We start from the raw sequence: 17,763 nt of genomic DNA on the forward strand, positions 1-17,763 counted from the left end.
TGCAGAAGTCAGGAACCCCCAGAATGAGAAATGCAGTATTAATGGCTACCAGTGAAAAAGCCAGGTATAAATCATTTACGATTGCATTTCAAAAACATTCTATGACAAAGACATGAATAAATCATATTGCTCCAGGGAATAAGTTAAGTGCTTTAAATCTCATTTCTCTTCCTTCAACTCCTACTTTCCAGTTGCTGAAACAAATGAGATGAGGGTTCTTGGAAAACAGATGCTTTTAGTAAACAACTTGAATCCATTCCCTTTATTGCATGCTCTTAATTCATCCCTAGAGGATTATTATTATTATCACGTAGGACCTCTACTTAGAGACAAAAATTTTATTGTGTCAGACACTAAACAAAGAGCAAAAAAGATGATTGGCACGACAGATAACTTACAGTCCAAGCCTAAGACAAGAAACAACTGGCTACAGTGCCAGGGGAGTTCAAAGAAACTGCACAGGTCAGCGAGATAAGCCCTAATCTCAGCTCACCAGCGGCTCAGCTGTTGTTCAATTTTTGATGGGCACCACTGCAAAGAACATTTGAGGAAGGATTTGAAGACAAAGTTATTCCAGTGTTTGCATGTTTGTGTGAATTTCTCCATGCTGTGGAGTCAATGTGGAGGCAGGCATGGAATAATGAATTAACAACACAGGCTACTACTGTGACTGAGAAGTTCATCCTCATAGCACCGTCAACAAGACCAGCTGACATGAATGTAGTCTACTATTTGGCTATGCCTGCTTGTCTACAACCATTCGTTGGAGGTTCAGTCTAGAAAAAAAAAAGTAGCGTGTTTTTCATAACTTGAAGTGGCAGTCACATTTACCTCAGCACCCTTTAAACAGTAAAGAAAAAAACACAAGAAACTCATCTCACCTTGGATTCTTACCAGAATGCCGCTGCTTAGCCTAGAGGATGAAAACCCTGAATTTACTCACATTTTATTTACGTAACATTACATAACAAAAAGGAGCTGGAGCAAGATCAAGACAGAATGAAGAAGAAAAGAAAAAAAAATCTAGGCATTCAGCAGTCAAGTATACGTTACTGCCTCGGATGTCCGCTCTTGGGGAGAAATGGCCAGTCCTCCTCAGCTTGGTCAGGCCCAACACACCTCCAGTTACTGGGGTGGACGATCCCACGCAGCTGCAGGGCCCAGCAGCTGGCTTCCTTGGCTATGGGGAATGTCAGGCAACCTTAATAATAGGTTTAGCCACCTGTATCTCCTGTAATTATATCAGTAATATTATAAGCATCATAAAGCCGAGGATGAAAGTGTTGACTAGGACTAGCATTTATCTACGGCTCACATTAATCTGCATATACGTGAAGTTTTCTTATCTGAAAGATGTCTGCTTTTGTCAGGGCTGAAATTGTTGGATACATTGTTTTCCCTGAAATGTAAGCCAGTAGAAGGACTGGATTTTAGCTTTGTGGCAGCGTGTTCACAGCAGCAGTGTGTGATGCCAGTTTTTCACAAAAACCACACAAAGGGCCAGAACATCATGCCCTCCTACCAGAAAACACACCCACAGAGACTAAGGAAAATGAAATAAGTGAGGAATTTCTCCCATATTATTTCTTCCACAGAATTTTGCCATTATTGTTTTGTGAGGGGAATGAGGTTACCCCTCTGCAAGGAAGATTTTGGGGAACTGTCCCAGACTTAGTCCCCAGGGAGGCATGCAGAGCCCAAGAAACCACCGTGCTTTGAGACCAGCCATGTGGAGCTCCTGTCAGATCCGATGCCTGCTTGAGGCAGCTCTATCGGAGCCATACGATCAGGAACTCCCCGTGTTTATGATGATGCCATATCTGATCCCTGCCTTCCTGGATATAAATAGTTTCATTCTGAAGAACAGCCAGTGAGATATTTATCATAATTTCATGTTGCTATTTTTAAAAAATGGATACACAGTTTTGTCATGCACAACTTCCAACAGGAAATATTTTCAATTTGTGGCAACATAACTCTTGCTGACCAACTGAGCATTCATACCCCATTTAGCATGTGTTTTGTGATGGTTATCCAATTTAATATGGACCATTTAAAAATACCACTTTGATAATTATGAAGTACAAGAAACATTTTGATTATTTTCTTTCTCAGTATTTCATTGATTATCAGTAATTGACGAGTGAATTTAGAGAACGTTTCAACTGGTAATGCTACTTTTTAGCCTGTGGACAGACTTGTTTCTGTTAATATCTAATATCTTTTATAAAGGAACAATTCTATCAGAACAATTGAGTTTACTCACCTTTTTGCTTTAGTTATACCGACAGTACATATTAGTTGATTCATGAACATTACACCTTCAATTATTGGCATTTCCGGAACATATAAATACAGAGTTACATTCTCTGGATTCTGTAAATTTATTTTGTCAAACTTCCCAGAGAGAGTTAAAGGGTAAGAATGTTATCCTTCTGTGTGTATTTTCAATGGTTTTCATTAGAATATTTTTTCCGTAATCAGGAGTGTTGGTAGGTCGCATGGAATACACATCAAAATAGATGGAAGGATTTATAACCTCCCCATAGGGTGACAGAAGCTTTTCACACGTATCAAGAGGGGGACATCCCATGTGGCACCAGAGCTACCTGCAAATATGAGGTTTATGCAGAAAAATCCCAAGTGTGACCTAGTTGCTTGTCCCAAATTTTGGGATAGGCTGTCACCTACTTTGCGTTTCCATAAAGCTAACACTGATGATAAATGGAAGAACCAAATCCGGATCCTCAACCTAACTCAGCCAAATGGTCTACAAGTAACTAAAAACTGAGAGTGAGGCAGTAGGAATGCATGCTGCTTTGGAGTCAAATCTAGTTTTTTATTTTAAGCCACAAGAAACAGCCATGTTTGATTATACTGCATTTCTTAAGAAAGGCGTCTTGCATTTCACTAGGAGATAATGTGACATATTATTAAGTGCTTGTAATTGGCGTGGTTTTGTTAAAATATACAGTATAAGTCATTCTTTTGAGTAAACAGTAAGTGAAATTCATATTTTACAAAACCACAGCTTTCTTCCAGCTTATATCTTTCAAAAATAAACATGATTGCTTAACAATAAGTTACAAAGAACAAAGCACACATTCCTGCTCACCCACGTGTTCCTAGTGCATGTCATAGACAAGTTTAAGATGCACAAAAAATATAGCCTAGCATCACCATGAAGTCTTCAAAGCCATCCCCTAACAAATTTATGAAAGGAACTTGATATACATGAAAATTTGGCTGTTACTAGTTCATCTGAAATTTTTTACTTCATCCTCTGCTGATGTCAGACACTATGATGTCACAACAGCTGCTGGCGGTAATGATTGATACCATACAGAAAAAGCAGTATTCTGAAGCAAAGGTTAAGCAATAGGCAAGAAAAAGAATTTTTATTTTTATGCAAATAATTGCAGTATAGTGTACTGATATAATTTCTGCCTAGGTCTTGACTCACACGCTAGTAGTATATTGCTTTCATTCTAACATTACACATAATAGCAATCAAAATAAATTTTTCTACTTTAGTTATAGATTTACTATACTACTACAGAATTATTTATACATAAACACACAGAGCAAGCTACATGTGGTATCTGTATTGCGTGAAGTCTATATTATTATGGGCTTCCACTATAAAAATTGGTTTTGGTAACAAAAAATGAATGCACAAAATGTTATGCAGAAGCCAAGCTGTTTAGAAATACAAACACTCAAGCTTTTAAGTAAAGCGCAACAGCTCCTTAATAACTAGTCCAGAAGCCATCCCACCCTGAAGTTATATTTACCAAATTGTCTTCAGCAGCCAATTATTTCACTTTGTTTTGACTATGCAAGAAAAGAAGTGCTCCAAACATATGAAACTATTTTTTATGCTTTTTGTATGATGTTTATAGAAATCTTAGTAGTTAATAAAAATTACAAAGGATAATACATTAAATTCACATTTTTATAATCAAAGTTTAATCAAGAATTTTATTTTAAAAGGTTTGGGAATTACACAGTTGAGAACTATATGTAAAACTTCTAAGAAGCTACATACTTCTATTAGTTGAGTATTTCCTTCTGAATAGTTGGCGGTGTCAATTGCTTCTGAGAATTCAGGGGGGCGGTTCTTGGAGATGTAGGGATAGAGAAAGAGAAAAGGAGGAGAGGAAAGATCTGAAAAACAGTCCTTACTCATTTGCAATGTAGATAACTTTGTGCTTCTCAATTACTTCTATGTCATGCTCCAGTTGTTTCATCTGCAATTCCAGCTTTTCTTTATATATCTTCTTGGGTATGGTGTCTACTTCTACCGAAAGACCCTGAAATTCACGATACACTTCCTCCCAGTTCTTTTTCAGTCCCTAGTGCCATTACATGAAAAGGAAATATACAAGGAAAAACTTAAGAATAATATGCACATAAACTACTTCAGGTTTTTTGTTAATCTTGCATTTGGTAAGTATCACTGCAATGTTAAAATAATATATAAATACATGGATAATGTTTAATCATCTTAATTGGACCAAATTATTTAAACGCTTAAAAGTCAAAGTAGTTGCAACAGAATAATTTTGACTCATTCTGATGCAATATAAGGAATGGTCTTTAAAAACCTCTGTGCCTTGGAGAGAAAATAATTAGTCTTTAAGAGGCAACAAAACAATAACCAATCTAGCCAATGAAGGATGAGCTACAAAAATGCTAAACTGAAAAAAAATACGTCACTGTGACTAACAGTCAACTCCGTAGCCTACCAGGAACTCAGGGAAGCCTGTACGTACACTTCGTTTCCAGTCCTCAGTATCTTCAAGGAAAAATTGCACAAGGTAAATGAAGAGTAACTCTTCCTTATTCTATATAAGACTTTCTGTGCTTTCAATGACCTACAAGTAGACAGCTTTGCTCCAGTGTATCTAATTCTAGTATGCTCACTGCGGAACTACTAGGATTCATAAAAGCTGCCTCCAAATTCATATCACTCAAATACCTTCTTTTCTCCAAAATGCAACGAATTATCTTACAAACTGCATTACAGAAACCACTTCCCCTTGAACAGCAACCTGGCTACCACAGATATCACACATAACACACAGTGGTGTTACCTACCTTAAGTAATCACAAGCTGGAAGTCCAGCCAAAATTCAATGGCAGTTGCAGTTTCTCACCAGCAGCTTCTTTTTCAGTAATTGAGACTTTGCTCAGACCACACACACCAAACTGATCTCACAATATTTTAACTTCTATGAACTATTTTGAAGGAATTCTAAATAATTGCATTCCCTTCCTAATCTACATTTACAATAACATCTATAGACAACTTATTTATCATTTGGACTAAAAAAACCTAGCTGTCACTGACCCTATCAACAGTAATTTAATTAACTGCCACCTCTCTTGAATGCTGCTATGCAAATAATTACTTTACTAGATAAAGGGAACTGTATCTTCCCTATATAACAGCCCAAGACTCAAAAAAAATCATGCCATCATCTTAAACATACTCATAAACCTGTTAATTCAAAATCAGAGGCAAAATTTTATCCACCAATATATGCTGAATGGAACCAGATGGTGGTAGAAAAATAAAATTTAAAACTTGTCTTTACATCCTCACAATTACTGCAACAATTGCTCTTACTTTCTCTCCTCAAGAGGACGATAAAAATCTACACATCCTATACACGTATATATAAGGATTTAGTAGAGTTCAGTGCACCAAATGCCCTCATGAAAACTGTATGGGTGAACCTAATAATCACACCTACTACTAGGAACTCATACAGCAAACAGTAAATAACACAATATGGCTATCAGTGAGAAAACACTTCTCCAAAATGTTTCTGGCTCTCAGTTCTGTTTCCTTAGGGGAGATCAGAAATTATCTTTGAGAATGAAGAATTCAAGTTATTCTCCTGGGAACTAAAATTTTCAGCTCTCCTCCATAACTAAAACTGGATTCAACTGACACACTGATTTTATGGCATGTTGTGGTTTCCAACCTCGTGTCCTTCTCCACTGTTATTAAGCACCTTTTCTCCCAGATTGGCTAATTGATTAACATACTGAAGTTAAATTTAGATGAATTATTCTTACTACATATTTAGCTTTGAAGATTGTTGCTTCTATTTCAGAACTCAAGGACTATTGTGCCTAAAACTTGTCTGATTTTGTCCACTGTATGAATTGATTTAACAAAAAAAAATACCTCTCCCTGCCAATAATGACCAAGAAAAACATACTTTTTAATATGAACTAATATTTTACAGATTCAAAGCAGTGTAGTTACTGCATAGTAATTCATGCTTTTTTGCATATTCGTATTAAGCATCTAACTGTTGTCCATAAAGGTTATTCCAACAATCATCATATACAAATACCTACATAAATTTAAAAACCCTACCTCAACATGTGACACTAAGATCAAAAAGCCTATTTATTTACTGACTTGTAACGTTACTAGTCTTTGCAATCCACGGCTGTAAAGTACTTAAATAAAGCTCCTAGACTACTAGGTGTAAGGTATAGTTTACCAATATATAGTCATGAAAATAAACTCAGTACTCCCAAAACTGTCATGGAAGAGTCATTTGTAGCTTCTTTTAAATAAATCTTCTTCAAGTACATTAGTAAAAAATTGGTTTGGAAATCATTGAAAACAGTGAGTTTTAAAACACATTAGAGCATGCACTCATCACAATTTACTCTGTCCCTACAGAGTGGAGAGATCAAAAGCAGATCATGACTCCCTCTGTAAAAATCTGCCTCACAGCTCCTCCAACAGCAATGTAATATGCTGACTGCTATCATTATGGGCTAGATCACAGACTGAGTATCTAACTCTATATAAGGAATTCTAATACATGCTGGATCAGTGAGAAATATGTAGTGCATTTATCAACATTCTCTTTTATTCTCATAAAATCCCAACCAAAGTAAGCATAATGAAGAGAGTTCAAAAAATGTTGGCACAAATTATTTCCCTTTATTTTTCTAAGTTCATGAGGCTTGATTTTGTTCTCAGACATCTACTGCCACGTATTCTTGCAAATCAGTGCACATGTGTTCACTAGCAATGTCAATTATTTTAAAAGACAGGAATTCCCATATGTCTACAGCTGAGCACTGGGTAGAAGCCACATACCCTGGGGACACTAATTCCTCCTCACAATATAACTGCATAAGCAATCTGGCCCATGAAAGAGCAAACTTTTTTGAAAAATTTAAAAGAAAATATTGAGTTAATAAAAACAATCTAAAAACTTTTTAATTAAAAAATATTTCAGTGCACTCTTGTATGTTAAAAATATAGAGCATAACTTTAATCAAACTAAATGCAGAACTGTGAGCAGCTGAACTCACATGCCTTTTTGTGCATATATTTTTGCTGCATAGTTAAATTGCTGGACCATCAGCTTGTCCCATGCCTTTCCCACCATTAAAGTATCTTAATCTTCACCCTTACTGTTCTGCTCTTTATATTGCTGTCAGTGCAATACCCTCACTTCTCTCCCATACTCCTTCCTAGCTTCTTCTGCTTGCTGCATAAGCAAGAGACACCATTGTGCTATTTTGGATCTTGCCAATTAACTTTGCAAGTGAGTTGACATTGTGTTTTCTCTCTAGATATTCTGCTGGCTTTTCTGGTGGAAATTTAGCATCTTGGAGAGGTCCCTCCATCTACTAATTTGTTTCAGGTGACTGCTAAGATCAAGTTATTAAGGGACAGATCGATAAACGTATATCACAGTAATGTAAGCCTCATTTTCATAGGAAATTTGGCTAAAATGTGGTCGTGAGAAATTCTGGTTCAAAGACTGAATATAATTTTTAAATGAATCTTTTCTGCTCTACTTTTTTATGGTATTATTTCCCTTTAGAAAATCTTGTGCAATAAAAACTGTATGAAAGACAGTATCCAAAACATCTTCACGAAATACAATTTTTCCAGTTATAGTTGCATGAATATATTGGAATTTAATTCTGTTTTCTAGTGTTGCCACATTTTAAAGCATAACCTTATGCTTTAGTCAGTGAGGTCACAATGTGAAGATAGAAACTACCAATAAAAGTGACAATGTTACATACCAGATTAACGAAAAAAAAAAGGCAATTTGTATTTTTTCAGTACAGAGTCAGAACTGCCACTAAATCCATACAGGTGATTTTCTGCTTTCCTTTGAAGTTTCACTGAAATTCCAAGTCATTAAGGGGGACAGGAATCTAACAGAATTGAAGTACTTGTAAAACTGGACTAAAACTGTAGCTAGATCAGCTCCCTTCAGTTCAGTTTACTACTGTTCTACAGCTCCATCTAGTGAAAAAGTAACTAACTCATTTGCCTTGCTTAAAAAAACCTAGTATACTTTTATTATTTTTATGGACTTACATTACCTCATTAATCTTTTGTACATGTTACTAATTACACTAAATCAAAATATGCACCTGCAGAAGACTACTTCTTTCTTCATCAGATAGCCGTTTCATGGCTCTTTTCTTGAGATCCTCCAAGATACTGGCCTCATATTCTGTCTGAGCTCTCTTCATTTCTTCTTTTCTCCGTGTTACGTATTTTGGTGTAACACCATAATCCTACAAGGGTAAGGAAGAAATTTCTTCTATGTGCTTTTAAGAAGGAAACAAAGACATACATGTTGTCTGTAATATATTACATTTAAAAAGACAGCTTGAAATGGAATTTTGTGCCACTGAGCAATAAAATCTTAAATCACTGTGTTCTTAGAAGTATCAAATGTGATTGTTTTTGTAGCCTGAGCAAAACATATAAACAATTTCCTTCAATTTCTTTTTGCAACCTTGGAAGACAACAGAATCCAGAAACCAAAATGTCTATTTATAAGAACTGATGGTTGAGTGAGAAGTTTTAAATCTGCTAATGACAGCAAGCTATTTTACAGTTTTATATGGTGTCAGATTCTACATTCTGCAACACAATGCTTAAACACTTTCTTGGAAAGGTCTTCCTGTATCCTGATTTTTGCTGAACGTTGCATGCCACAGAAGAAATTGAATAGTGTTAAGACATACATGAAAATTGGACTAGTTAGGAATTATAAACTATCTCGTACTGGATGTGGCAGAATTGTGTTTCTAGGAGGAAATATAATTTCTGAATATCCCAGACGTACTTGGGGGAACACATCTATTGTGCCTTATCCTCTGTAATATGAAGCCTATCTAGCTCTGCCAGAAGGTACCAGAGTCTACCTTCTTTCTACCAAATGCTAAATGATTCACAAATCTTTTAGTACTGGGTAACACCATGACCAGCGTTGTTTATATCTATGTTCAGCCATGCAAAGGCACTGCAAGGGCTGCAGGTTCACTTTTTTGCATCTTCTCTGTCATGAGTTATGTCATATGCCATGTCTCTTTTTGCATAATACTCTGTCATGAATTACCTGTTTAGGTAAGCCAGTGTCCTGATACATCTTGTTTTCCTGAGTAGTGGAATGGACTGTTCTTGTGCTTGGAGGAGGTTGTCCTTAAAGGCATGCTAGCTCTCTCAAGCTCCTTTGCTTTTCAGAACTGTCTCCCACGAGGCCCTACCTACTAGTTTGCTCAATAAGCTGATGTTTGCTCTCCTGAAGAACAGGGTCTGTACACTACCACCTGCCACCCCAAGGAAGAGAGGATCTTGAACTATTTCATGGCCTGTGCAACCAAGCCTACTAATGATTATTACACCTCTGACTAGTTCTTTCTCATTTGTAAGTAGCAGAACCAGAAGAGCATGACCACTGTTTGGCTTATCCACCATCTGTGTTAGGAAGCTGTTGCTGACATGCTCCAGGAACCTTTTCAGGTTGCTTTCATCCCATTGTGTTGTCCTTTCAGCAGATATCAAGGAGGATGAAGTCCTCCATAAGAAGCTGCACTGTGATCTGAAGATCCTCAAGTTGCTTAAAGATTTCCTCAAGTTGCTTTTGACACTCACTGGGCTTTCCTCTGATCCTGACCCACAAGCTCAACCAGCGTGTTGCAAATTCCACAGAAGAGCTCCATATATTTGAACAGCTCCTTGACGGAAAGGGCAACTCCTCTTCTTCTTCCCTGCCTGTCTGTCCTAAAGAGCCAGCATTCATCCATCACAAAACTCCATTTGTCTCTCCATTAGATACTCCCAGGGTTCCCAATACAACACATATGCTGTTGCTTTAGCAGCATCATTCTGCCAATTTTCTGCTGACAGCATAAGCAAGTGAATACAGAGCAAAGGCAAGGCACAACTCTAGTGCCTGTGATTTCTCCTTGATGAATTTCAAACGTCTACCACAAACAGCACTAGTATCTAAACATCTCAAAAAGAATCATAAACATTTCACAAGAGAATGCAATAAAGAACCTAATACAGGCATTGCTACTAGTATTTCCACTACAATTTAATAAAACTTACCTTTTTTTTAATATATTTTGGAACAAGTCCTGAAGTTTCAAGGAGATATTTATCTCCCTGTCTTCTATCAACATAAATAGGTTGAGGCTTTTTAGGCAATCCCATGATAGCAGCAACTGCATTTGTATTTATAAAATTCTTTTTAGTCTGAATTCCCATAACTGGGTGATCTGTCCTCTGTGGCACTGATAATGCAGGCAATTTCTTACTATCCTGTTCTTTTTTTCCTGTGAATTAAGCATGCAAACGTTCTCAGCAATAACCATGAAGAGCTTTGCAATTTAATGTTATTACATTTTTCAAAAGGGAAAAATTAAGTACAAAATTACATAAAAATAGAAACCAACTGTATCTACGATGAAAGAATTGACTGAGGATGTACTATGATGAAAATGAGTATGCTTCTTTAGCATAACAGAAGTTTCATAACCTCGGAAATACTATGTTGTTTTGGGTGGGTTTTCCTTATAATTTGCTGCTCATTTCCTCTTAACTGTAGTAGTATGGGACTTTTAAAAAACTTAATTAAAGTTACTTTTACTAGAGCTGCTCATTGTCAGGGCCCTTGGGCATCAATGACCCTGGCCAGTCCCACCCGGGGCATCTACCCCACACCTTCAGGCTCAGGAACCCCATTTCAGCTCAGCCCTGTGCTGTCAAGTGCCTGGCTGAGCTGTCTCAGCCACGCCTGCCCTAGTCCTATTCCTGAAGAGCTATGTGGAATCAGTGGATGGACCTGGCCCATACCCCATCTTGCCTGATGGTAACTAGGTCACTGATAGGACACATTTTCATCACCACCTCATTCTGCTTGCCTGCCCCTGGTGTGGTGGGACTGCACCCTGCTGATGAGGTCATTGCCCAGCCTGCATTGTAGTTGCCCTCAATTTCCTTTTCCCTTAGGGAAAAGCCCTGCTCTTGCTGCTCCCTAACACTGCTCAACAACTTCTCACAGTCCTTTCTCCAGATAATATAGAAACTGTTCCTTTTTTAGTGTAATCTTTTCTCCAAGACACCAATAGAAAGTCAGTAGTCTCCTGAGTAGTCTCATTTCAGGTAAGTGATGAAAGACAATTAATTTCCCACCATATATAACTCTAACTCACAGTCATTATCACAGATTTGATTCAGGTTGTCTGAGTTCATGTTCTTCTTTGCCAGAAAGTAAGTATAATGTCACATGTGACAGAGCTCATTACTACAACAGCTGCTTTCCTGATACGGAGCCCACCAACCAGTGCTTTCCTGGGTTTTGTTTTTACAACCTGATAGCCTGCCATAACTTAGTACTGTAGGACACAAAGAGTTAAATCTCTATTTCTCTTAGGATTTTTTTTGAAACAAGATCTCTGAAGGTTCTCAGTGAGCACTGGCTCACCCTTATCTGCAGTACGCTGGTGCACACTTGCTGTTTTGGGAGCCCCCACTTACAGAGTCAGCAACGAAGCTTGGTTAAAATGAATGGCCAAGTCCAGTAACACGACAAGATTCAGCTGAAGATTAGGAAACACATCTTTTGTAAGGAAGTGGTGAGTAATCAAAAGAATTACACTATCCCAGACTTTAGGGGAAAAAAGTCAATCTTTCTCTTCTATCCTTGCAATCTATTTTTTAACTAGCTGGATCAAACCCAGTTTTGAAGGAGGCACAGATACCACGAACACACAATGCCATCATCCCATTTAGACAACTGATAACTGGTTAAATTCCAAGTGATGAAAGTGCCATGCTTTAAAAGAGGGGATTAAGCAGTCTAACTTCTGAGGTAGGTATGAAATTCCATCCAACAAAGGTACAAGAACTTTCTGAGTTAATGATACAGTTCCTTCTCAAGATCTGTTACGATCTAATCATGGCAATGAAATTACTAGTCTCGATCGAAACTATGATGTGCCATAGTCATCTTGAGGCTCTGGTACGTTGACTCCAAATGCAAACACCAAAGCACATATTGCTATTATGAAGCCCTGAATCAACAAGTTGAAATAGAAATATTGTGAGCTGCTTGTCTGAGAAAAATGGCTCAGAATACTGTATCTCAGTATATAGCAAATTTGAAGTGGATAACACTAATTTTATAATACAGGTACTTAAAAGGGATCTTATGGACTGCTCCAAGTTATTGGTAAATCAGCCTTCTTCCCTATGCCCATCTAAAACACTAGGGTGGTAATTTAACAAAGTCTTGAGCTGGGAAGCATTCACATTCAGATGTTATGAAGAGTTACATTCCAGTACACTGAACGCTATTCCGATTTCCTGAAAAAGTGAAGGCTTTATTCAAAAGCGACTCAGGGTGCCTACAGGGCCTCTGGGACCAAAGCTTACCTTAAGGTTCTAATAATCCATATTGCCTGAGGCATTAAGCCTCCAAAGTCTCCTGGGACAGCCTGTATTTTCAGTGCTAAAGCCATTTGCATGTGCCACACAAATTTGGGTGCTGTACTCCTACATTCTCTTAGACAGCTTTTTTTTTTTTTAATACTGTACATTAAGCTTTTCTATTTTTCCAGGCTAAAACCAATTTCAAGCTGAAACTTTATAAGTCAATTGCAAATTCTGACAGCAATGTGCTTAGAACTCCAGCCCTGCTAAGAAGGTCATTCCACCCTTGCAGAACTGGCCATGAGGCTGAACACTAGAACTGTCAACTCCTTATTCCCAGAATTATGGTTTGTGCCCAAAGATAGGATGCATTTTGCAACATAATATTCAAATTTTCTTATTTCTGTGACATGTAGCTCTCAAAAAAATTCTATGCTTTGAACACTGCAAACCAATTTAATGCTGTGGGATTAAGAGCTGACAATGAGTGCAAAAAGTAAAAGCTGTATATTGCTTATAACATCAAGAAAGGCACACATACTTTTCCCATATCTCTTCAAGCATTAAAACCAATTAGTTCACTTCTTATACCTCCATTCATATTATTTACTTTAATATTAATGATCAGATGCAGAAAAGAACTAAACTACATAATTACAAATTGAAATATCAGCAGGATAGAGCATACCATCAACACATCTTCAACATCTGCATAGCTGCAGCCAAAAGAGATATAAATTTTCTTTACGTTTCAGCTGTTTTTTTACCACGACAGTAAACGCTTACTGTATTTTCTAATCACGTATATAATCTCCTTGTTGCTTGTTTCAGTATTTTACACAATAAATAAGAAATATTTTTGTAAAATAGAGAAACAATTTTGGTATGATAGATACTATAAAAGGAACAATAGAAACTGGCTCAGGATTTAATTTTTTTTAAAAAAATTTATTCTCCATAACTAACTGTTACTTTCAACATTAATATCATCAATTTTAAAATACAAAAAATACATTACATATATTTCACGTCTACACTTACTTGCTGGTAGCTTGGGTTCCTTTGAATGTTTCTGCAGAAAGTTTTTTGGAGATGGCACTGCAACTTTTGCTGGTCCCATAGTTTTCCACTGAGCTTTATTTTTCTCTACTTCACGTTTCACGGATGGTCTAAATGTGGATATATACCTTAGACATTAAAAAATAGGCATAGGTCAGAAAATTATTAAAAATACTTCTTTGAAGAATATATATTTTTGCAGTAGTTCATGCCAAAAGCCTAAGCTGTTTTGTTTCGTACTCTCTCCCAAATAAAGGCCATCATTCATACAACCTCCATGCTAAGGCTAAGCCCAGCTCTGCACTGATAAGTTGTTTTTCTGATGCTGAAGTTAGCTTGCTGCTTCCTTCTTCTCTTGTGTCTCCAAGGTCAGTATTATCACACTTTGCGAAATGGTTCCAGTACGCACTGTTCATATAAATACTGAAAACAAGTATTTTGAAACTCAACAAAACCTCCATTTTGGAAATAAACTGCTTGCATGAATTCATTATTCTTATGAGGTTGTGCGTTACACATTTTGGTCTTTATTTTTTCATTAACTCCATTTCAAAAAGCTTTTTTTTTAAACGTGGTTGTTTGTTTTGTTCAAAAATGCATCCAAAATATGCAGCTGTTGTACATCTACAGGAAAATAGTAATCGTGAAAGCTAGATTTTCTATATTTGAAGTTTGTAGTATGGGAAAGATGCAAATGCCAATGCATCTCGGCCGTTTCAGAAGCTGCAGTTGCAGTACATTGTAGGGCCTTACACAGCAATCAAACATATTAAGGAAAAGCTCAGTTGCCTTCAAAAAACATGAGACCTGTATTGATAATGAGAACATTCACTGCTTCATTCTTTGAGATGGAACATATTTTAGAGGAATGTAAAACCTCATGCTTCAGAAAACACGTCAAATGTAGTCAAGAGTTGGACAGAATGTCCTTGATCATCAGTTACTTATTACTGTCCACTGTATCATTGTCTCAATGTTCCTGTTAAACCATCTGTTACAGACTATTATAAGAGATTAGATGAGATGGATGACTGCTCCAAAATAGCACAGCAAACTGTATATTTCTTATATTACACAGATCCGAACTATGATCCTGAACTATTGTAATCAGTGGTGGTTTTGACACTACCTGAAACAGCTAAGGTGAAAATCAGCAAGGGCTCAGACACGAAAAGCTATATGCACATGGTATGCACGCACTGCTGTTCCGGTGTAATGTTGCATATGGCACTGTAACTTCTGCTTTAATCAAAAGTATGCAAACATGTTCTCCAAAAGAAGCCAAATGCTGATCACTAGCTGATTAGCAGCATCTTGCCTCTCTCTGAAGGACTGAGCTGTCATAGACATTTTCCTGAAGAAGAACTCCCTGCTCCTGAGGCTAAGGTTACCTTATTGTACCTTTTAAAATCTGTCCATTTTTAGGAAACATAAACTGATGAACAGTTGTGCTCTTCTTTCACAGAGTATTAAGTGTTTATGAAAAAACTATGCCATGTTTTCAGGTAAGGAAAAAAAAAACCCAAAAAAGATTAGATATAATGCAAACTATTTTATGGAAATACTGAAATAGGATGAAAGAAAGGGCGTAATGCTGGGTCAGAGAATGGGAGTCATAGTAGCAACACTGATAAAAGCTTTTGTATATGAGCTGCAAATGTCTTATATGTGTATTTGTACTTGATCATAACATTAAAAAATGTAAGAGGATTTCATTAAAAATGGGGAGTTATTTTGCCTTCTGGAGATTTGGTCTCCAAAATCAGAAAGAGGATTATGTACATACGATTATATATAATTCCAGAAATACCTCTAATTATAAGGAATCAGGTTTTATTTATTTTTTCTGTTAAATTCAGAGCAAACAGCAATAGACATAGGCACAAACCCACCACGTTCATAAATTATTGCGTTCCTCACCATTTGCTAGGAGTGGCACTGTAGCCACACAGTAGAGAAAGGTAGTGACTTTTATGAGTAGTTTGACCTAGTAGGGTTCTCACAGTCTTGGAATGAGCAAGTGAAGGAGAAGGTACTGAGTCTATTACCTGCTGGCGGAAGGTTTAAAGTTGTCTTTTAAAAATGTTATAGGCATTCCTTTGGACAAAGAGATGTGGCAGTTGTATTTTTTCAGTGACTTTTCAGGCCAAGAAAGTGGTTAAATTGTCATACACCAATAACATAGGGTTAGAGCGGGGTGCAAGGAAGAAAACATGGTTATGGGGGATTTGAGAATCTTAATGCACTCATTATTTGGGGAGAAAAGACAATACATTTGTAAGAAGACAGTTACTATTCCGTAGCTGTCATCTTCGGACATCAAAGTTGGGGAAAATGAGGATGCTTGTCTTGGTTTCACGAGTAGTACCTACTCAGTTGAGAGCATATATATGATTTCATTAAAAAAAAAAAAAAAGAAAAAAAAAAGACCCCAGATTTTGTATGCATTAGTTAAAACTGGTCAGATCATGCTATTAACCAGGTTTGACAGGGTTGTTACCAGCTGGATATTTGGCACATTGTGAACCAAAGCAGGTAGTGGGGACAAAAGTCAAGACAGATAGTGACAACAGAAGTCAATGACATTGGAAGGGAATTTAGTCAGACTGCATCCAACCTAAGGAATCCCTTGCCTAAACTGAACCTGATGGTCATGCAGTATCCAAATCCCTGAATGGTATTATAACCTGAATAGGTTTAGTGCTGCGTGCCTTGCATACTGTCATTTCACTTTCCTCTGTCTGCCAAGAGTCTCTCTCATTTGCACTGGAAATTAAAAAAGATGTACGATCTATTTTAACATGGAAAAGGTTCAGAACTAGGAACCTCAAAAATCTGAACCTTTTTACCTGAAAGGTTGTTCTGAGGAGTGTCACTGATATTTCATTTTAAAGCTATGGAATAATGACCTATGTTAACTTTGCACTGAAAATGCTAACAGTAAGAGTTTTGTTTCATATAAAATAATAGGGACCTGGAAACCCCCCCATATGTTTGCATAACTAGCAAGTAAGAACTTTACAAAAACTCTCAAAGGAATTAATGCTAGGGGGGCAAAAGGCATTTTTAATGTTTTTAGGGTAAGGGGTGAGAAAGAGAAGCAAAAGAAACAGTGTCAGAAGACACACCTGACACATGAAAAGAATGGAAGTGTGGCACTGAGAAAAATTTGAAAACCCCAACTTTTCAGCTGCTCACTGAAAAATTGTTAGAAGTGTGAATAACAAAGATGTGTAATTCCTCTGTGTGGAACAAGAGCTTTGTAAATGCTTCGTAAATTAAAAAGGTGGCATTGAAGATACCAAACTGAATCATCAGCTCATGGAGCAGGCTGTAAACCCTCAGATGTTAGTGACTCATTAGGAGGAGCAATAGCTACACAAAAACTAGATTTTTTATTTTTTTTTAATATCTGTTACCTGTAAGATGCGTTGCCTTGCCAGAACCAGTCACCGCGTCAGCAAGTGGTGCTGACACACCCACGTACCTGGGAGGTTTGACAGGCTTCTCCTCCAGGCGGGGCAGGAGGTTATAGATGCTCTCCTGGGCACACCGCGCCGTCATCCTCCGGCCGAGGGGCCCTGGACACGGGGAAGCGCCCACCTCCTCGATGGGCCCTGGACACGGGGACGCGCCCACCTCGCTGAAGGAACCTCGCGTTTCCTCGCTCGTCGCAGCTCGCTCCCCCCGCCCCTCCTCGCCCCCGGCCCACTTCAGTGAACGGCTCCCTCCTGCCGCCGAGCCCCTCGTTCCGCCGCCCGGCCACCCCCCTCAGGCCGCCGCCGCCGCGGCAGGCGCGGGCCGGCACAGAGTTGTCTCCGCAGTTACCAGGAAACCTGTTGCTAGGTAACAGCGCCATGAGGGGGCGGAAACGATGGCGTATGTTCTGCCCCCCACCCCCCCCCCGGCGTTCGGGCAAGGAGCAGCAGCGCAGGCGCAATGGCTCCAAGCGACTCCCGGAGCCGCGCAGG

The 17,763-nt window shown here is 38.0% G+C and overlaps 1 protein-coding gene across 1 annotated transcript; it reads right to left on the bottom strand.

The window, feature by feature from the left end:
* Window positions 1-1,007: 1,007 nt before the first annotated feature.
* ENKUR (enkurin, TRPC channel interacting protein) lies at window positions 1,008-17,760 on the bottom strand. Its single transcript, XM_010304024.2, has 6 exons — window positions 17,280-17,760; window positions 13,775-13,920; window positions 10,409-10,635; window positions 8,437-8,583; window positions 4,186-4,355; window positions 1,008-1,231 (listed from the first exon to the last, which is right to left on the bottom strand). Exons 1-6 carry the CDS (start codon window positions 17,354-17,356, stop codon window positions 1,126-1,128), a joined length of 873 nt encoding a protein of 290 aa, XP_010302326.2. The 5' UTR covers window positions 17,357-17,760; the 3' UTR covers window positions 1,008-1,125.
* Window positions 17,761-17,763: the final 3 nt, after the last annotated feature.

The sequence above is a fragment of the Balearica regulorum genome, chromosome 2 (genome assembly GCF_011004875.1).
Source record: "Balearica regulorum gibbericeps isolate bBalReg1 chromosome 2, bBalReg1.pri, whole genome shotgun sequence".
In the NCBI taxonomy this organism is placed as follows: Eukaryota; Metazoa; Chordata; class Aves; order Gruiformes; family Gruidae; genus Balearica; species Balearica regulorum.

Excerpts from the sequence above, each read along its gene's own strand:
- ENKUR (XM_010304024.2), bottom strand. The coding sequence starts at position 17,356 with ATGACGGCGCGGTGTGCCCAGGAGAGCATCTATAACCTCCTGCCCCGC. Across the intron at positions 13,921-17,279 it reads AAGCCTGTCAAACCTCCCAG|GTATATATCCACATTTAGAC; the intron begins GTACGTGGGTGT and ends TTAATGTCTAAG. Across the intron at positions 1,232-4,185 it reads GTTATCTACATTGCAAATGA|GAGATACAGGTGGCTAAACC; the intron begins GTAAGGACTGTT and ends ATATAATTACAG.